Below are 21,874 nucleotides of genomic sequence, written 5' to 3' on the forward strand. Positions count from 1 at the left end.
AAGTCAAAGGACAAGATTTGATCATGGTTATATCACGTTTATTGTCCAGTAAAGGGATAATTCACACATACATACAAGTAGAAACCTGGATTTCCATCTCCCCAAATCAAATATGTTCAGTAATCCAGTTTCAACAATGACATGCACGTTTCAGAAACCCTTAACATCACACTACGCACAATAAATTGTCACCCAGTTCAAGAGTTTTCAGAGTCAGGTAAAACCAGGCAAACCTTTCACAGTCTGAGACTTCACGTCTTGTTCATGTTTGCACATTTCCAAATGGACTGCCCTTCAAGCTGGTCCAAATCTAGGTCAGACTTACATTAAACCATCACAGTATTTTTGGCTAAAAAGAAACAAATCTTTTTTTTTTTTTCAATGCAAGTGGATTTTGAAAAATAATGAATAGTAATTTAGTAGACACCATAATAGAAATCCCAGATAGAAGAAAGGAAAACACTTACTAGCTCTACCTTCATTCTCACCAATTCTGATCGAGCAAACAACTTGTCTCATTTCATGCACAAATTAAACAAAGTCTTCCTATTTACAAAAAGGCCTCGCTGTGGTCATGCTATGCAGTAAGAGAGTATACACACTTTGGAGTACCAGGTCCAGTATTTGAGGAAAGCTCTTTAGTGAGATAAAACTAATCTATTTACAGAGGCAAAATCATATCTTTGGATTTGCATTAAGTGATTTGCAATTGTTTTTTGTATATTCACGCACTTGCCTGATTAAATAGCACTTCCCAATTCACAAATTTTCCAAAGTTCGATCATTTAACCTCATTGATCAGCCCATATGCTTTTTCTATATTGCATTGTTATCATTTTTACTATGCAGTATACAATTTAAATAAAATCAGTTACATTTTTGGTCGAAATATCCTTATTGCACATGCAAAGCAAAAAATAATGCAACATAGCTTGGCGACTCAAATTCTGACCTCACACCAGCTCCTTCATATCCCTTTTTTCATAAGATAAATATTAATCTGTTCTCTCAATCCAGAGTATATGGTTTTTCATAAAGCTCACGCCGACACGAGACTGCATGGCATCCAATCTCTTGCTACTTTGAGGATTGTCAGCGTGACGCAGCAAAGCATCAAATCAGAAAAACAAATGTATGCAATATGTATTTACACTATGTAACAGATTCATTTGACAAAGAATTAAAACGACAAAATTAACCAACTGCATAAGTGAAACAAACATTCAAATGACACATTTGGTTACAAAAAACAAACAAACAGAAACATTTATGGCTTATATGGAATGGGATTCTTGCTAAATGATCTTCACAGAACATCTTGATTTTGTTCCTTCACAAACACCAGGTTTCCTTTCAATCAGTGTGTTTGGTGGAAGCAGTGCCATTGACAAAAGAGCACAACCGCCAAATGCTTTTCTCAAACTACTCAGTCATGCCTGATGTGTAAATTTGCTTGTTAGGAATTAAGATCACTTTGTAGATAAATTTAACCATAAATTAACTGGTATCTTTGAAGACAGACATTCAAATCGCTTGCACTTACATATAAATCAAGAACATGGCTCAAAAGACACTTCATTATAATTAGGCAAGAAAATAAATAGTAAATCACCACAAAAATAATAATAATAATAATAAAAAAAAAAAAAAAAATTTAATTCACAAATGGCTTTTTGTTTTTTATAAACATGTTTTCTTTCTTGCTATAATACAGAAAAATGTAAACAGTATGAAATAAACAATTACAAAACCCTGAACAAATATTAACTCAAAAATGGACAAGCGCAAAACAAGGTCTGAGTGGTGTTCCTATGTGAGAGTGTTTTTTAGACCACGTCAGTCACTTTGTCTCCTATCTCTGAAGTGGGTGACAAGGCCTTTTGTTGGGCACCTATTTAGGGGGCAGAGGGTTGTCTGGGGTGGTTGGGGTCAAGACTTCTTTGTAAAAGTTCTCAATCTGGTCTTTGTACATCTTCATGACCACTGGCCTTTTGAGCTTCATTGTGGGCCCTGTGAGAGAGAGTTTAAAACAGCTAAACAAACAGCCTATATAGACTTTAAATCAACATAATTCCTCACAAAAGCCTTAAAAAAAAAAAAACACAAAAAGTTAATTACTAGGAAACTTACCCAGCTCTCCGCCAGGGATGGAGAAATCATTCTCCAAAACGGTCCATTTCTGGATGCGCTGGGCGTTAGAGGTAGCTTTCTCGTTGACGCGGTTGATGCCTTCTTGAATAGCCGTGTATATGACTCGGTCACGGCCACCGGCGATCTCGCTGACTCGCGTGGAGTTGCTGCCGAGTTTACGACACAGCTCCACCGCCTCAGGAGTCAGCTCGTCTTCCGGAGCACCCGTTTCGTTGTTTACCTGACACTGAGAGCAAAAAAAAAAGAAGAGCCATCAGCATTTTCTAACGGTAAGTTATGTATATTCGATTAAAACGTCTTTTATTAAAACATTTCCCCGTCAATATTTAAGTAAATCGCAGTTTAAATCTAAATTGTGCTCGCGTGTACAAAGCACTCAGTGATGATGCTAGGGTGTTGTTGTGGTTGCCAGTGCACAAATATGTGGTTATTAAGGTGTTCCAAATGCGGTTGCTATGCAGTTGCTAGGGTTTCTCTTAATTTGGTCTCTAGAAATGATGCGGTTCCCTCATTTTACAGTTTAAAAAAAAAAAAAAAAAAAGTATTATCCACTGCTTAAAAACTAAATCTAATGTCTTAGAGAAGTAATATCACATGTACTCAACAAACTACACCATTATTCAGATCAGAATACAATGGTACGGGACAAGTTACACACCTAAGGAAATATTATATGAGCAACATTAAGTATTTATTATAATACTAGTGCTCACTTGCCTTAGCAAACACCACTAATTAGTTGCATTTTTCAATTTATAAACGGAAAAAGTCTTTTAGTACTGTTGGTTGCCACCAGGGGCCGCAGTAATCCCGAGAGAAACCCCCCCCAGCAGAACATGTAGTTACACTCACTGTCCACTAGTTGGCATGGGCTTTAAGTTTATGAATGCTGTTTGATAACAAGATAAATAACTTTAAACATTTATCACTTGATCATACTGATATGATCGCAGAGTGTAGTAAAAATGTACTCATTCATCTTTAAAATGAGCGTTATCTCTCAGTAACCTTACATAACCCAACTCTTCGTGTAAGAGCCCTTGGATGAGATGTTCTGATTAGATTTACAGCATTCACGTTCAGGAGAGCATGACATCGGTCAGGATTACACAAGATGGCCATTAAAAATGACTCAGTGTTTTTTCCTTTGGTCATGAACTATGTTTAACAATGTTTCCAAAGCAAGCACAATGCAAAAAGCGGTTTGTCTCAATTATCTGAGAAAAAATAAAAAATAAATTCACAGCTGATGACAGAATTATATTAGGCTACAGAAATATAAACCAAACATGACACTCGTCAGTCATGGTTGGTTAAGAAAAAAGCTCAGATTTGTGGATGAGATTACCAAGTTGCTTTGTCACATTGTACCTGGTTAGGTTAATAGTGGATAACCTTAACACAGAGGTTTATATTGGGATCGTCTGCCCTGTACTGATACCTTAATGGTGAGCAGCATGGAGAGGAACTTTCTCTTGTCTCCGATAAGCATGGCATTGCTGATGAGCGGAACGGCCTCTTTAACTGCATCCTCAATGGGCACCGGGGGAATATTTTCACCTCCGGCTGTGATGATCAGTTCTGGGATACAAACATAAACTTCATTACATGCACCAGACTAAATCCCATTGAAATGTGTTGCACCTTTATAATTAAGAATCTTATGAAATGCAACTGCTCAGTGGTTTCAATTCCAGTGAATAAGAGGAAGCACAAATCTGTTTTCGATTGATGGTCATTACCTTTAATGCGTCCGGTGATAAACAGGAAGTCATTCTGGTCGTGTTTTCCGAGGTCACCCGAGTGCAGCCAGCCATCTGTATCCAGAGCCTCTTCGGTTTTATCGGGCATATTCAAGTAGCCCATGAACACATGACGGCCCCAGAAACAAATCTCTCCATTGCCATCGGCATCAGGGTTGAAGATCTTCGTCTTGCAGCCTGGAATTATCTTTCCACAGCTGAGAAAGAGATGCAAGTGAGAAATAAACTAGAAGTTCAAGCTGAAGTGACTAAACTAGCTTTAAACAAATGAAGGTTTCAGTACCTGGTGAGTCTGAAGGCATCGGGCAGTGAGATGGTGTGCGGTCCAGAGCTCTCGCTCATGCCGTAGAGCTCAAACAGAGGGATGTCCAGACTGAGGAAAAACTCCAGCGTGTCTTTGGTTATGGGAGCTGCTCCTGTGTAGCACCTCGTACAGCGATCCAGCCCCAGCGCCATCCGAACCTTCCGGAACACCAGACGCTTCGCCAGTCGATAGTTTAATGGCTTTCTGGACAGGCTGCCATTACTGAAGACAAAAGACCATTTCTCTTTATTAAAACAGCCTACAATTTATACTAACATTATTTCATGTTATAAAATGTCACTAAGTGATGTATCAATATTCGTAACTAATATGTTTTTTTTTCTAATTTAATATAATTTTCGTTTTAAATCAATATTAGCAGATAAATCTTTAATTTATTAGTATTTTATTATTTAGGAATTAAATCTGACATTACAAATATAATCTTAATATAAATAAATATTTTAATAATATTTTACTTTTATTAAGTAGTATTAATTGTTCTAGGATGTTTTTTTTTTTTTTTTTTTTAAATGTTTCAAATTTCTAAAACAAGGTTCAAAATAGATAAATTGAGAAGTCATATTTTACTTTTTTGTAGGATTTTATTTTTTCCACTTAAGTCGACTTGCCAAGACCAATATTAATCGACAACAGTTCGGGTGAAAAGTTGATTCAAATTGTTTATTTATTTATTTTTTAAATCTAACTTCAAAAGTACTTTTAATATAAATAAATATTTTATTTTAATTCTTAATTTTAAATGTTTCAAAAACAGGTTTAAACCAGATTTTGAATCCCAGATTTTCAGTGTGGTCTCAGACTTTTGGATCTAACTATATAAGTGAAATAAATTACAGACAGTTAAAAATGGATGTCACATGTTAATGACTGATAGTCATGTTTGTGTCTAAACGCTTCTACCTTGTTTTGTGTCTGTGTGTGTTTCTATGTGTGTGTACATACAGCTCCATTTTGTTGAGGTTGGTCTGCAGGCCCACGTCTTTGGCCCAGGATGCCACCTTCCGGCGCAAGGTGGACGATTTGGCTCCAATCGACTTCATCTTTTCCTGCATCTTCTCCCACACCCGCGGGACACCCATGAACGCGGTAGGGCGTATCTCTCGTAGCGTGTTAGCCAAAGAACCCTGGAACATACAGTGAATTCTATTAATACGCATGTAAGCAGTCTCTGCATGGTTTGCCAAAGGGTTCATGTGGACATGTCAACATCAGCTGACACACCCAGGGTTGTATCAGGTGACACAAGCAGGTATGTCATGTCAATTTCTGTCCCCGTGATCCTAAATCAGTGACTATTATAAAACAGCACTGTGACGTTACATTGAAACCCACCGATTGAGGCACTACAGATATCACATGCTCAGCTTCTACAGATCACAGGAGACACATCATACTCCCGTTTTAATATAATATCAGCAGATCTGCATCCAGCTTTGGTTTGTTTTCTGAAAATGAAACGCTTCACAAAAGCCTTTCTGTGTGAGTGAGCTGCATGACTAAGGCTTACGTTTCATCAAAAGACTCAGTGAAAAATCTCTTTAAAAGGATTACACAGTTGCTTTAAACTAACAAAATTGTCTTTAGAAGGACCTTCATTCACGTACACAAAACAGAGAGATTGGGGAGGAAAACTTAACATTTACACTAGATTTTTAAATGTTTTTGAAAGAAGTCTCTTATGCTCAACAAGGCTGCATTTATTTGATCAAAAACACAGTAAAAATACTAATATTGTGAAATACGAAAAATAACTGCTTTCTATTTTAATACATTTAAACATGTTATTTATTCCTGTGATGGCAAAGCTGAATTTTAAGCAGCCATTTCTCCACTCCTTTTAGTGTTCTACAGAAATCATTCTAAATTACTGATCTGGTGCTCAGGAAACAGAATCGATTGCTACCAATTCTGTGCTGCATAATATTTTTCTGGAACTTGGGATTTTTTTCAGGACTCTTTGGTAAATATAAGAGTAAGTTATAAGGGTGTAAGCGTTATATAAGGGTACCTTTAGTGCATCAGGCTGTGCAAAGTACGCGATTCCTCCAGCTTTCATGGGAAGCCAGATGTCAAGCATCTGTGCAGCAATATGGCTGAGTGGCAGGTAGCTCACGACCACTTCCTGTAGCTTATCTGCATCTGTTAAGCTCACATCTCGGCCAGTTGTAAATGCTGTCCATGTGAGCTACAGGAGGAGAGAGAACATTTTAGTACCAAGAATGACTGGTGACTCATGTAAACCCTTGTTTTTGAGTTATTATGGATGTTGTGGGTTAAATATGGGGTATGTTTTGCATTCAACTCACATTGTCGTGACTGAGCATGACTCCCTTCGGCTGGCCCGTGGTTCCGGATGTGTAGATCAGTGTGCAGCACTGATTGGGTTTCTGGGAGCTGATGATATCATCCAGCTGAGCATCTGGCTCATCACGGCCCAACTCCATAAACTCTGCCCACTATGTGCATCGGATATTTACATAGCAAATGTCAGATTTCAATTAGTAATGGAGGGGGATTAAAAGAGAAAGATTAAGGTCTGAGAGCTGAATTGAAATATTTGACTAATCAAATGTACCGTGTAGAGATTGGGCTTTTTCTCTTTCAGCTCATCTTTGTACTGGATAATGGCTTTTAGGTGCGGTAATTTGTCCTGGACCTGAAATGAAGCACACAGACACAGAATAGGAGATCATCAGGGAAAAGCCTATAGCAGACGGAGACCTAATTTTTGATGCGTTTAATCAGCAGGTACTGAATGAGACCCTGAAGATCATTCTCAGGATCTGAAAACTGGCACCAGAAATTACCAGCTAAATGAGTAGTATTGTATTTTTTTGAATTTGTTTTTCTTCATCTATATACTTCATACAATCATATTGACAAAAGGCAGGACAATTAACATTTATGAATTATGATATTTAGGGCATAAATGTGTTTAATTGCCTTAAAAATAATGTCACGGTGTAAAATCATCATTACTGACTCTACATTACTGAGAAAAGGTTCTAGACAGGTTCATCTGGAAATAGGTCTTTCACTCTCATTACCTGCAAGATCTTCTGAAGCTGTTTGTGGTTTTCCACCACAAGGATGTTGGCCTGGCAGTTCTCCGCCACATACTGGCATGCCTCGGGAGAGTTGGTGGTGTAGATGCCCACAGCAAACCCCCTGCCAACAGCATACAGAATACCTCAATAAACATCCTTAAGTCTGTTAACACTGTAACCCAAGGGCGAGCAGTTCATCAACAGGAAACGACTTCAAACATTAAAAACATTCCCACCATTCTGACCCCATCTATACGTTTACCAACCCAGACTACGTGATGCTGTTCAACAAGAGCAGGTTGTGCTTTAACCATCTGTCTTCACTAAAGTCATAAAGGCAGCTGGACAGTTTATGGCACAGCAGAGCCACTATTTGAGGAAAATGATTAAAGCTCTGTTTGGGACAAACACGAGCTGTGCTGATCATGAGTTATGACAGCAGAATGCATGCATGTTTATGGTTGATTTGAAGACTCATAAAGGACAGTGTGCAAAACATCCTAACAATAAACACTTACCCAGCTAAAATAGCCCCGATGTCAGCAATAAACCACTCGACCGAGTTAAACCCGAGGATACCGACGCCATGGTACCGCTCCAGACCAAGCTGTGAACATATACACACAGTTAGCATGTGTACATTAACATTTCAAACCAAATTTTCAAATCGCAGGCCTGATTCGAAACAATGTATTGTTTGCATGTAAAAGATGAAGTTGTTTGAGTCATCACCCATAAGCATTCCCAGAAGTCCCACATGGAAATACATTTCTTTTTTGCAGTTGAATAAATGTTTAGTTAAATACTGCCGTTTATCTCTGTTTAAGATGTTCACTGGTTCATTAACTCCAAAATATCATCCAATTCTCAAAGAAAGTTTTGCAATAAGACTTGGAGATAAACAATTTGTGAAGCAGTTTAGTAAAATTATTATTCTTTTGTGAATTAGACTTTTTTTTTTTTTTTATATGGATGAACGTGCCAAGCTGCATCATATTTAAAATTTAAGTCACATCAGCCAAAATACAGAACGCATGTCGTGTGAGTCATCTAACACCTCTTTCATGATGTCTTTCTTTTGTGTTTATGCTGTCTAGGGTATACACAACTCAATCTGAATCGCTCCCACAGGGTTTGAGTTGGACAAGTTACACTCCTTCCTTTCTAGTTTCTCCATAAACAAAACCATGGAAATCTGCCCACATTGGCCTCCAGGCATAACGTACCGCAGGTAGAACGTAACCAGTTGGGAGTTGAACTTAATCCCTAGACTAGGACTAGGAAAAACTGAAGACGATAAACAAAAGCCTCCCGCTGGAAAGAGAAACCATTCTCAGGTACTCTGGCCAAATATCCTCAAGCTGCACAACTGAGGGACTAAAAGCTGGCTCTGACTGAGGTGTGCACAATTTAAAAACATGTCCAGGTCATATTACACCCCAAAAGCAAAAGGCAAAATAATAAATAATATATTTTGAACAAAAGAAAATAAATCCCACTTCAGAACATCCATCCTAATTCTTATTACTTGAATGTGAACATAAACAAACAGAATTTATACTACCATAATGGAAAGGAATTAAAAATGTTTAAAAAAAAAAATCAGAGCTTATTTTTCTTTATTCAAAACATTTTTAATTTCGGTCTTTTGAAATTATGGTGAAATAGGACCAGGACTCATCCCAGATGCCTTATCGCACTTATTGCTGGCACTTTCTCCCTGAGGTAACCTGAGGTCAAATGCTTTATTCAAGGACACAACAGTGTTTGCATGAGGTCTGTCTGTGATCTCAAAAACAGTTACATCAGTTTATGTGTGTTTATTAGGTTTTAAGTGTTTGTTATCAGGTACCTCTGACATAAAGACATTCCTTTTATCAGGGACATTAGTCATTTTAGATAAGACTGTAATGCTAAACAGCCATAATCTCAACAGCGACAGCAAGAAGATAATGAAAATGACTAGAGTTACTCAATTTCTAAACAATAGAAAGCCATGGCTCAAATCTGTTATGCTACCTAAGTGCTAGACTCAAAACTCAAACCTTTTAATGCTTCTCACCTTTAGTAGCTATGTTTGCCAAGTGTATTACAAATAGGGCTGAACAATATGACCCAATGGGGCCACTAGTTTTGGGCTAGTTGCTAGTCTGTCACATCTGGTTTTGTGTAACGTATTGAACACTGATGTGATTTTTGCTGGTTTACATGCCAGTCTAACTGGCTATGAGATTTTGTTAAAATAGTATGTAGTATAAAAAACCTGATTTAACAATCCTCACCTTGAGGAAGCTCTTGGCAGCAGTGCGGCAAGACTTGTAGTACTCGCTGTAAGTCATGGTTTTCCACTGCTCTCCCTCTTTCCAACCCAGTGCGTTGTAGTTGCCAAATCTTTGGACCGTAGAAGTGAACATCTGGTTCACAGTCAAGGGGGGTTCAGCCTCAGGGCCGGACTCTCCCATCCTGAGCTTCACCTCTCCATCCCTGTGTGTAGTCCAGAGCTCTGTGCCCTTAGCGGGCAGGGAGAGCGAGTTGGGGCGAGGGGTGGCACCTACAAAGGGAACAGCCATTTATTGCCATTAATAACTATTTATTTTGCACAGTGTTGTCTGATTATCATATAAATCACACATTTGTAACCAGACAACTCCTATAAAACAGTTCTGTATGAGTAACATGGTACAGTTATGGTATCAGTACTTCGAGCTATAACATGATGCTGAATAATTAACACTTATAAACTACTATATTCAAAGAGCAACATAGTAAAACTTTATTGTTAGTGAAATCTGTTGTAGTATCTATGTTGTGTGTTACGGTTTCTAAGGTCTGAAGTGTCTGTGTGGTCTTTTCGTTTGCACAGACGATAAAGAATTTATGCCGCAGTGTCTGTTTTAAATCAAATGTTTTAGTGACACCCTATCAGGACATTTACTGACACACACTTTCTCCCCATTCATCACTAGTATACACACACTAGCACAGTTTCTGATGAGGCATCAATTGTAGTAGCAGTATGCAAACTCTTTCAGAAAGTCACACGTCTTATTTTCATGCAAACAGCACAACTGTTCTGTGAACAGTTCAAATTTAAAGGTGCAGTGTGTCATTTTTTCACTAGAAAACAAAAATTGAATCCGTTTATTTGACCAGTTGCAAGGGTTTACGGCAGGAATACTTGCTCTGAAACAATTCTTGCTTTGGCTGTTAATGGCGCAGAAATTACAAACTGCACATTAAAAAAATATTTGAAAGTTGAAGAGAATAATATTAACAGGAATTTATCTTGACTGATTTTGCAGCTGTGCATGAAAGGGGAAGAAAGCCACCCTAAGAACTGTACAACGTCCTGTGCAGCGTCAGTCTGATAGACCCATAACTATATGCTGACTTCTACAAAACCGTTTGAAATGAAAAACAAAGCCATCACAGCAGCTTGACCTCTAATCCAAGGTCATGTGACTTGATGACCTCATTCAAAGCTCTGTTATCTTATGTAAACACGACAGACAACAGCAGAGCGAAGGAACTTCTGGAAGTTCACACATGGGTTGTTTTCATATTGCTCTGCAAATGTTTTTAACTCATGTGACTGTAAAATTCCTATAAAAACACGGTCATTCTGCTGCGCGTCTAAAGGAAAGGAAGTTAGTTTGCATAGGGACAGCAGCTTCCTTTTCAAACACTTCCTCTACTGAGCACTCAAAAGGCTCTACTGATCTCAAGTTACATAAGAGTTTTCATGATGAAACACTGAGGAACATTGAGCTGCGAGTTGTGGGTTAGTGCCCCGGCCATCTTTTCAATGCTCTGCTCTTTATCTGTGTAGCGCAGAAGGGAATGCACACATTGGTTTTGGGGCCTCAAAAAGACGTGTGTCATGTGTTCAAAATGGAGGTTATGGTCATATGTATGTGTATAAGCGGGAGTAAGCGAGTGTGTTTGTTTGTAAGACAGTGAGAACATGTTCTAGACTTTTCACCCAAGTGTTTGTGATCTCACCTGATTCTGTGTGCATGCTCTGTTTGGCTCTGGTATTTGATTGCTCTTCTCTGGCACATGCTGATTCCTCCTCTGATGACTCACTGTGAGGAAATCAGAAAATCGAATAATGACTTTTCCAGACAAGCAGCATTCTGGAGTTTAAATAGTTTCATCTCTCTCAGACAGCCATGAGCATCACCTTACATTACTTACATTGTTCTGTGAGCTTCAGATCAAATGAGTGTTAATGTCTTTCACAATGGTGCAAAACTTGTGGTCTTTTATGCGTATAAGGGTTACATTTGCTTTGCAGTGAAGTCACGTGACACAGTTGTTTGTCTATCTGAAATTCAATGTCAATGTTATCAGTGCTTTTAAAATAAATTCTTAAGATGTACTGCATATCATACAGTCTGACATACACTAATGTTCAAAAGTTTGAGGTTAGTGATTTTTGTTTGTTTTTGGAAAGAAATTAATACTTTTATTCAGCAAGAATGCATTAATTTGATCAAAAGTGACAGTAAAGACATTTTTAATATTACAAAATATTATATATATATATATATATATATATATATAGAGAGAGAGAGAGAGAGAGATATTTTACTTCTTTTTCCTTGATATTATTTTATTTTTCTTCCTTTACACAACAACTGTAAAGGACATAAAAAGTGATGATGTAATGTATTGATGTTATTCATTATGTTAATAAGTATCTTTATTTTATGAACCTGTCATGGCAAACAACCAGTTTTTAATACAATGACAATTCCACATGCCTTCTTTTTTGTTTAGAAACTTCTACAAAACCAAAAAAAATGTGGCCAATCAAGTTTGTACATATAAATAACCATGGGAATTTAGTTGCAGACCTGACCTAGAATGCATGCATGCAAGTGTATTTGCACACAAAACGAGAAATGAAATGGAACTGACTTTGCCGTAGACTCCGCGGTGGCATCTTCCAGAGAGCCGAGACTGTCTGCTGTTCCACAGGACTGGAGGAGGCTCGCGTCCCCCGGATGGTCCATCACTACAGCTGTGGACATGGCCGTGGGTTCACACGCAGTCACTAATGAGAATAGACATAGTGTGTTAGCAGTAACACTCTACTGATTTTTTTTTTTTTTCAGTGCCTAATGTCAATATCTAGAGAAAAGTGTGGCCTTTAGCAGATATATACAATTTAATGACTGCAAATGAGACATATGAAATAAAAACATAAAAATTAAAATGAAATAATTGGAACTAAATGAATGCTTTTTACATTATATTTTAATCTGAATTTATCTGAAATATTTATTGAAAATGCTCAAGTAAGCATGGTCAACGGCTAATTTTGAACTATACAATTCAACAATGAATAGGATGTTGAGTCAAAGCCTAAATCTAAAAGTAAGCACATGAAGCGAGTATGTGACTGTCATATGGCCAAAAAAAAGCATGAAAATGATCTAAACTTAACAGACAGGGCCTTCCCTTTTCTTCAGTAGGGTTTCCCTGCATGAAATCAACATACAGTTTTTTCCCCTTCAAATCAAAGATCATCATTCACTATTATATCAAATTTTGGGAACAAGTTGTCCAAAATCAGATTAGTCTCCCTTCACTTCATTTTATACAACCTTTTATAACAACCCTCAATAAATAGTCTTATTGAAAACCATAAAAAGGTCAATTGCTCAGGCAGATGACCATATTATTCCACAAAATTTCAAAACATGGCCCCTGGCTCCTTATCTCTGAGGGTGGACTGAACAGTAAGGGTATCATTTCCAAAAAAAGGAAATGCATCACTACGTCCAGAAAAATATTGCTGCCCACCCTTTTATTATTTTCTGCCCTCTCCATTCCAAAGCCTGACCTCGGCACCTTTAGAACAGCATGTTGTTTTTACACACCGCTGCCATGAAAACACATGCCAGTGACGCTACCGCTCTTCTGTAATGAGCTCTGGCAGCAGGGCTCACATGATGAGAACAATCAGAAATGGCCAGCTCAAAGAAAAACAGGCTTTCAGATGTACCGAACAAAGTGAAAGAGAGTCTGAAATAAACCCAGGGCAGAAAAAACAAACCTGGTGCTATTCATCAGCCTCGTGCTTCATGAACTCATGCACAAAGGTTTTGGTTTTTGGTGCTTTTATAGATGAGATGATGAATATGGTGGCTTTTTATAGTTATGAGCAACAAGTGCCGTGATAGTACTGACAAGATTGTTTAGTATGTAAATTATTGTTACACTAAATAACATCTTAGTGTGTCTACTGTTTATTGTTTTGATGCTTGAAAACCCTTTTTCATCTTTAACTCCATGTTTTAAAAAAAACACCACTGTATTTACATGTCCAAAAAAAGACTTTGTTAGTGAAAAATGCCCATTTGTCTTTTGCTCTGTCAGTTAGTATGATTCCTTCCCCTCTTTTCCAATCAATTTACCTTGTCAACTTCCCCCCCCAGCAGAGCCGTCCTCATCTACCCTCAGCAGGTGCCATGGCAAGAGATCCTTACAGACACTCACTCTCTAACCTCTTCCAGCCCCAACTGACTCTCAGCATGCACGCCACAATAGCAGATGCAAATCCTTGTCTTGGCTGACGTCAGCTCGCCTGATAACATCCTCATATACAGACTCCCTTGTCTGGAAACTCAAGGCATAGTGGTAAAATTCGAAAGGGTTCATTTGAAATTTATGACCCCATGTGACTCTGCATCTCATTGCTGGTTTGACTGATGTTCCCTTGTGTGTCTTGTAGCTGGTGGGTGAGGATGGAACTGATCATCATTTTAGAACATTCATAAGATTCCCACACTACACTGTAAGCTAGTTTTGACATTTATCTGGATTTTTTGAACTCTAGCAACCTTTACGTTAAAAACCTGAATTTCCAAATGCCTGAATACTTCCAGTCATTTCATTATCTAGAAATACACATCTTCGTTCTGCACGTTCCAGTTTAGTCTCTCTTGATTTCTGCATCTCATCTTAATCAGCCATCTGCTGTCATGTGTTTAGTCCAAAGCTGTGAATATGCGGTCATGGCCAAGTTCACTCTACAGTGATATACTGCATTCATAGTGCTACTGCCCTTGACAGCAAAAACACAATATTTCTTTCCTAATGACTAATATATCAGCTGATGTTCAACTGGTTGAAATTTCATCCTTGAATTAATGTCTAATCATATCTCAAAATGTCTGTACAGTATATATATAGCTCAAAAAGCCCCATGTGGTGTCCAGGAACATCTTTTGTGCTTGTGGGTTCCAGTAGTCCTGTATTTTCCACTCTGGGATTGCTGAGGGACTTTGTCGACATTCCTGGTGAACGTGCATCAGGAGAACTGGCCTCAACCTGAGATCTATACTGACAGTTTAAGTTTAGATTTTGATTTTTTGAAAGAATGATTTTATCTAGAAGGCTGCTTTAAATTGATCAAATGTGACCGTAAAGACATTTATAATGTAACAATGATTTTTATTTCAAACAGATGCTATTCTTGTCACATTTTCCACAAAATCATAAAGCAGCACAACTGTTTTCAATAATAATAAATGTTTCTTGAGCACCAAAGCAGCATATTAGAATGATTCCTGAAGGATCATGTGACACCGTAGCCTGAGTAATGACTGCTGACAATTCAGCTGTGCCATCACAGAAATAAACTCCATTTTAAAATATATTAAAATAGAAAACAGTTATTAGAAATTGAAACATGACTGTTTTACTGTATTGTTGATCAAATAAATGCAGCCTTATGATTCACCAGCAGAACAGTGAATAACTCATTCAAGTATGATGGGCTGATGATGAGATATCCTATTCTTGATATCCTATTAATAATCATATTTTGACTTCACTTGATCATTCTATGACAAATCCCCAGCTCAGATGGATTTATAATAATAAATAGTGATTATTCTCAAATCATTAACACATCACAATTTGACAAGCTTGGTTTATATTTTTTGTCAGACACAATTGCAGATGTTAGTACAAGTGCATCTACCCAGCAGAATGATGAGAGAATATAAGCGCAGCATCTCCTTGAGTGTAAACAAGGGTTTTGCAAACCACGTCAGCCACACCTCAAGACAACACAAACATCCTGTAATTTACTGCCGATGCTTCTATCGTGCTGTCCAACCCGGCGTTAACATACAGGACTCAACAGGAGGACAGGAGAAGGAGGGGTTTCCCATAGTTTCCACAGCTGATGCTGGCAGCAACTGTCGGCTACACTCAGCCCCCACCCGAAAAATTACCATCTGTATGCCGGCACAGAGAGCTGCGATCTCGCTCGGAATAACAAACGGATGAAGAGGACACTTAAAGTTTCCAGTGCGCATTTTCTCATTTATTTAAACAAGAAGCTTGTGTTTAACAAATATAGGCATGTAAATTTCCACCAAAACCAAATCGCTCAAATCACCTCACCCGGCATAAACGGGGCCACGCCTCTAAATTCATATCACAATTCACATCCATTAGGATCTAAACACACGAAACACCAATAATCACAAACACAGATCTGTTGCTTTAGAAACTAACTCCCAGTGTTTAGGGCTGTGATTCATCCTTACCAACTTTAGCTGCTATAAACCCATCATTTAACATATTAAAAACAAAAATGGACTTACAATGCATCTTTACAGGCTGGAAAACGCTGCTCTGTCTTTGGCTTTTCCGTATCAGGAGCTGAAATGCCTGTTTCTGCGGTTTCCTTAACGCCCGACTCCAAAATGATGGCCGCTTAATCACGCCCTACAAATGTGCATGTAGCACATTCATTTTCAAACACAGAGCTTTCCCCTCCTCCGTAACCACACCCTCAACCGGCACCATCACCCCCTACAGTATCCTCCACCCTCCCCTCACCAAAAACACTCCTCGTGCTCCGATTGGCCGAAATCTCTCACACCACAAGACTCATCCCCCATATATGGGCATACCACCTCACTGAAGGCGAGGAAGGGGAGGAGCTTTAAAACATGCGCGCCACTCTGACTCTCATACATACAAACCGATGCAGATGCTGTGAGGTTACTAAAGTGCAACTTGGAGTGATACATCAGCTTACAAAAGCCAGCACAGCTGCACTGACATCAGTCTATAGACACGTAACCCACAAACACACATCTGTCCCGTTTAAACGCTGCTGTAATAATGCTGACATTGTGCTGCTATGCATTTACATACATGGGTCTACTTGAGCTTTCTGCTCCAATTTGCTGCCTTCATCGCATGAGCACCCACAATTGCAGCTAGCTAACCTTCAAGAGTTCGTCTCATCTAACCAAAGAAACCAAAACCTAAATATGGTAATAGACGTGCAAGCAAACGTCTCCTAAAATGAGCTGTTCTCATATGAGAAATATAAAAAGCACTACATAGATGTGTATACAGTGTGCTGTGCAAGTTTAGTAGGGGTTGAAACAAGAACAGAATTAGGTCAGAATAAACTTGAAGCTGCTTTAGATGGTCAATTTTAGTTGATGAATGACTTTGAATACTCAAAAAATGTGCTGTATGTGGCTGACAGCTTGGTCCTGTATTTCTTGTTTGTCTCTTTTACAAAGCTAATGAGGTGAGGTTCTGGGGAGGAAGAAATAAACGTGAGACTTTTTTAGCCATCGACAAACTAGGAACTTATTGTAGCGGTGAAAGTTTAGTGCAGTTTCAAAGATGATCTGCTCTATTTACATGTGCGTCACTGATATGCAAATTACACATACGCATACTCTTCATTTGTAGCATTAGCATTGAAAAATTCCAGTTTCTGTGAAAATTTTTTAAAGGAATTGATACTTTTCTTCAAGGATGCATTAAATTGATTAAAGGTCACAGCAAATACCTTTACATTGCTAAAAAAAAAATTTCTATTTCAAATAAATGCTGTTCATTGAAGCATTATGGCTTCCACAAAATGTAAGCAGCATGACTGTTTTCAACATTGATAATATTAAGAAATGTTTCTTGAGCACCGAATAAGCATATTAGAATGATTTCTGAAGAATCATTCACAGAAGACTGGGAGTAATGATGCTGAAAATTCAGATTTCCATCACAAGAATAAATTGAATTTTTACATATATTCAAATAGACAGCAGTCCTTTTAAATTGTAATAATATCTCACAATTACATACTGTTTTTACTGTATTTTGATCAAATAATGTAACCTTGGCAAGACTTTTGAACCTCAGTGTAAAAAGATAATAAATATATGTGAAGTGTGGGCTTCAGATGCCCAAAGGTTAGTTTAGTTTAGCACAGGCATGTCGAAACTGCATGTATATCACTAGTACATCTTAACTTTAGAAGTACTGAAGCAGAAAGCTACATTTTTCTCAGAGATTTATGGACATGAGTGTAATTTGGCAGCAAAAGAAAATGACAAAACGATATGCACATAACTATAGAGGCGTGCTTGTTTTGTCCTTGTGCACAGCGAATATTGTTATTTAATGGAGGAAAAAGTTTTAATAAACCTCACCCCAATTTCAACAAGTCATCTTAAAACAGTTCACTAATATATATGATTTCTTATTTGATCATATATGACCTGAAATTTAAAGCTTTTAAAAAACGGTAATGTGAAAACATCAAGAAACTCTGAAACCAAATATTTCAATTGTGTATTATTACAGTTGCACGTCATGTAAAATACAGAATGATGTAATACAACTTTTTCTTTCAGCCTGAATTTTGTGTCCTTATCCCATGACACATTTCCCAGTTTCACTTAGAGGAACAGTAAATTACTACTCCTGCACACACAAACAGGAAAAGCGCAGTTTCCTTTGAAACAGGAAAGTTCACATTGACATCATTGTCCCTCCTTCCTTCCACGCAAATCAATGCACAAGATCGGTCAAATATACACACACACACATACATACATATATATATACACATTTATTTATTTTTTTTCTCATGGCCAAAAATATCGGCTTCCTTGGTAAGTATGATCAAAGAAGGCTGTGAAAATTAATCTGCATTGTTAAGACTTTTGATCTTTTTTTTTTTAATTCACAAAAATCTAACCTTCCATTGGATAAGAATTTAAAATGGGGGTATCATTATGAAATAAATGTTTTTCTCTAATACACATTGGCCACAATTAACAGCACCCTTTTATTCAATACATTTTGAAACCTCCATTTGCTAGTTTAACAGCTCTAAATGTTCTCCTGTAATGCCTGATGAGGTTAGAGAACACCTGACAAGAGATCAGAGACCATTCCTTCATCCAGAATCACTCCAGACCCTTTAGATTCCCAGCTTCATGTTGGTGCTTCTTCTCTTCAGTTCACCCCACTCATTTTCTATAGGGTTCAGGTCAGAGGACTGGAATGGCCATAGCAGAAGCTTGGCTTTGTGCTCAGTGACCCATTTTTGTGTTGTTTTTGAGGTTTGTGTTTGGATTATTGTACGGTTGGAAGATCCAAACATGGCCCATTATAAGATTTCTAACAGAGTCAGTCACTTATTGATTTTTTATCTGTTGGCATTTGATAGAATCCATGATGCCATGTGTCTAAACAAGATATCCAGGACCTCCAGCAGAAATATAGGCCCACAACATCAAAAATACAGCAGTATATGTCATTGTACACATGGGGTACTTTTTATCCCTGTGTTCACCAAACCCATCTTGAGTGTTTGCTGCTAAAAAGCTCATTTTTTTGTTTCATCTGACCATAGAAGCCAGTCCCATTTGAAGTTCCAGTCGTGTCTGATAACTGAATATGCTGGAGTTTGTTTTTGGATGAGCTAGGAGAATCTTTCTTGAAACCCTCCCGAACCACATGTGGTGATGTAGGTGCTGTTTGACAATTTTTAAGGTTTTCTGACCCTGGGACTCAACAATTTTCTGCAATTCTCCAGCTGTGGTCCTTGGAGAGTCTTTAGCCACTCAAACTCTCCTTCTCACCGTGCATTAGGACGATATAGACACACGTCCTCTTCCAGGCAGTTTTGTAACATTTTATGTTGATTGGAAATTGTTAATTATTGCCCTGATGGTGGAAATGGGAATTTTCACTGCTCTAGCTCTTTTCTTAAAGCCACTTCACTAATTTGTGAAGCCCAATTATCTTTTGCTGCACATCAGAAATATATTCTTAGGTGTTTCTAATTGTGATGGATGATTAAGGGAATTTGGGCTTTGTTTCCCCTCCTATTTATATTTCTGTGAAACAGGAAGCCATGGCTGGATAATTTCATGTTCATAATCACCCTGGAGTGCTCAAAATTGTGAATATGAATGGGAATATACTTCAGAGATATTTTATTCATAAGAATTTCTAGGGGTACCAATAATTGTGTCCAATGTGTATTAGAGAAAAACATTTCATAATGATATTCCCCCCCCCCCCCCCATTTTAAATTCTTATTATCCAATGAAAGGTTAGATTTTTGTGAATTTAACAATAATAACAATGTAGATTAATTTTCACAGCCTTCTTTGATCATATTTACCAAGGGTGCCGATATTTTTGGCCATGACTGTATATAATGTCTTATAATCGTAATCCGTTTACTAAAGATTATTTACATTTTGCCATTAAATCTGAACCAGCTGTCACTGTTTGAATGTTATTTACACATTTACCAAAGGAGTGGTGTCAGACGCTGATAACACTACCCACCATATGGTTTATTATCCAGTGTTTACTAATGTAGAACACATGACAGTATTTCTGTTGAATCATTAACAACCTCAATTTTTCAAATTCTGGATTCTTGGAAGATACACGGGCATGAAATCAGTCTTTCTAAACAAATCTTATAAATTAATTAGCTAATAATTCTATTTAACTTCTATTTTTCAGCTATAAACTGATATTATTAGTTGGATCTACTAAACAAATACACCTTTCACCAAAAAAAAAACAAAAAACAGAGCATAAATAAAGGAAACATCTTGTTCACAATCAAGGATCTGCTGACTATAGAGGATTATTTCTGCCACGGAAAAAAAAAGGTATTTGCGACTTACAATTCCAACTTTTTCCCCACAATTGCAAGCTTTTATCTTGCAATTTTTTTCTTGGAATTACAAGTCTATATGTCGCAATTCTGACTTTTCCTTCAGAATTCTGAGTTTACATCTCACAATGTTTTTTTTTTTTTTTTTTTTACACCTACCAGTTCTGTTTTTTGTTTACACCTCAAAATAATAAGGTAACTGTGACTTTTTCTCTCATAATTTGAACAAGAATGCAAAAAATAATGTCATAATTGTGAGATAGAAAACCACAATTACTTGATTGATTGATTGATTGTGTGGTGGAAATAAGACTCCACAGCACAAAATCCCCAGCACTACCGAATGAGTCAGACCTTCAAACCTCAAGGAAAATACCTGATGTTAAGTCAGTGATCTCCTGTGGCCTGTTAACTCACTCTGAATGCAGTGGATCATTTCATTCACTGCATCAACAACCACACACTAACTCAAGATCTCATCATTTGACTATCCTAGAAACCCCATTAGATGAGAATTTGCCTTTCTCGGGAATCGTTACTTACGCATAGACAAACATGTCTACCTATGAGTACCAAGGATAGTGTAAATAATTCAGTGGTCATTTGAAATGACACTGCAGTGATGATGATGTTCCTCTCCACCATAGTCAGACCTTCGACCAGCCAATGACGGCGTGACTCTGGATAGCCATGCGATCACGTGATCCTCAGCGCTGCTGCCGTGGCAGAGAAGCATCTCGGGAGGAAGGTTACGCGCGGTCGTTGACATTAATCACGCGCGTCAGTTTGTACTACAAATCTTGCGGGGATGTTGCTGCTAGGGTTACCAGGCAATTAAAAAAAACTGTGTTTGCGACTCAATCGCCTTTTTGTGATTTTTAAAAGGTGCTGAGAGCTGCATGTAACTTAAAAAATAAAATAATTAAATGTCGTATATAGTGCAAAACACAATGAACTTGAGTTTTTTTTCCGGTATTTTAAGTCTTTTTTTAATATTCATTTTTGATTTGAAAAAAAAAAGATTAATTAATTAAATTACATGCATATGACAGACATGCACGTGTTCACACGTTTCACGCTTGAGAAACCTGAGCAACCGGAATGTCTTCTTGGTCGCTAATTAGGCTAATGTAAACACAAGTAACTAGTAGCAATCACAGACTTAACTATTAGCATCACTAATATAACACTCACAAATACATTCTCACTGAGATATTTAATGTTGTACTCACTGTTAGTTAATAATATCCGGATGTCCAGGTGTTAAAGTTGTCACTGCAAATTTCAGATTCAAAGATGGATTTGAAGTCAGTTGTGAATCGGGATGAGAGAGAAAGATAACGCACGCTTATGTGCCTGTTTCTGTTTATGCGTGAGACTGTCACAGAAACACACACCGGTTGACCTCATGAAGCGTGATCACGCCTGCTCATAAACTCATCATAATAAGTGGAGAGCGCCAATAATCCATAATGAGAGTCACTTTATCACTTCCTCAAAGCTCTCAAGCGCCATCTGCCGCTCACTTGTATTGATTCCTGAGGAACTCGAGTCTCGAGCATGCTCTTCATTGACACCGCCGTCTCCTTGGTAACCAGGTACACTA

General features: G+C 37.8%; 1 protein-coding gene across 2 annotated transcripts; it reads right to left on the reverse strand.

Annotated features, from left to right (window-relative positions):
- Positions 1–16: 16 nt before the first annotated feature.
- On the reverse strand, positions 17–21,739 carry acsbg2 (acyl-CoA synthetase bubblegum family member 2). Of its 2 annotated transcripts, none has more exons than XM_058784976.1 (15): positions 21,501–21,739; positions 12,213–12,348; positions 11,292–11,374; positions 9,572–9,840; positions 7,808–7,896; positions 7,290–7,410; positions 6,818–6,898; positions 6,549–6,698; positions 6,251–6,427; positions 5,185–5,366; positions 4,198–4,440; positions 3,894–4,111; positions 3,593–3,732; positions 2,131–2,377; positions 17–2,010 (listed from the first exon to the last, which is right to left on the reverse strand). In XM_058784976.1, coding segments are annotated over exons 1-15 (2,256 nt in total). In that variant the 5' UTR covers positions 21,502–21,739; the 3' UTR covers positions 17–1,891. The 2 variants fall into 2 exon arrangements, with proteins under 2 accessions (XP_058640959.1, XP_058640958.1); XM_058784975.1 differs by lacking the exon at positions 21,501–21,739 and adding an exon at positions 15,917–16,079.
- Between the last annotated feature and the right edge of the window lie 135 nt (positions 21,740–21,874).

The sequence above is a fragment of the Onychostoma macrolepis genome, chromosome 08, assembly GCF_012432095.1.
Source record: "Onychostoma macrolepis isolate SWU-2019 chromosome 08, ASM1243209v1, whole genome shotgun sequence".
In the NCBI taxonomy this organism is placed as follows: domain Eukaryota; kingdom Metazoa; phylum Chordata; class Actinopteri; order Cypriniformes; family Cyprinidae; genus Onychostoma; species Onychostoma macrolepis.

Bases quoted from the DNA above. Each gene is read 5' to 3' on its own strand.
- acsbg2 (XM_058784975.1), bottom strand. The intron at 6,428-6,548 runs GTGAGTTGAATG...CTCCTCCTGTAG, and splicing joins TCATGCTCAGTCACGACAAT to CTCACATGGACAGCATTTAC. The intron at 4,112-4,197 runs GTACTGAAACCT...TCTCTTTCTCAG, and splicing joins GATGCCTTCAGACTCACCAG to CTGTGGAAAGATAATTCCAG.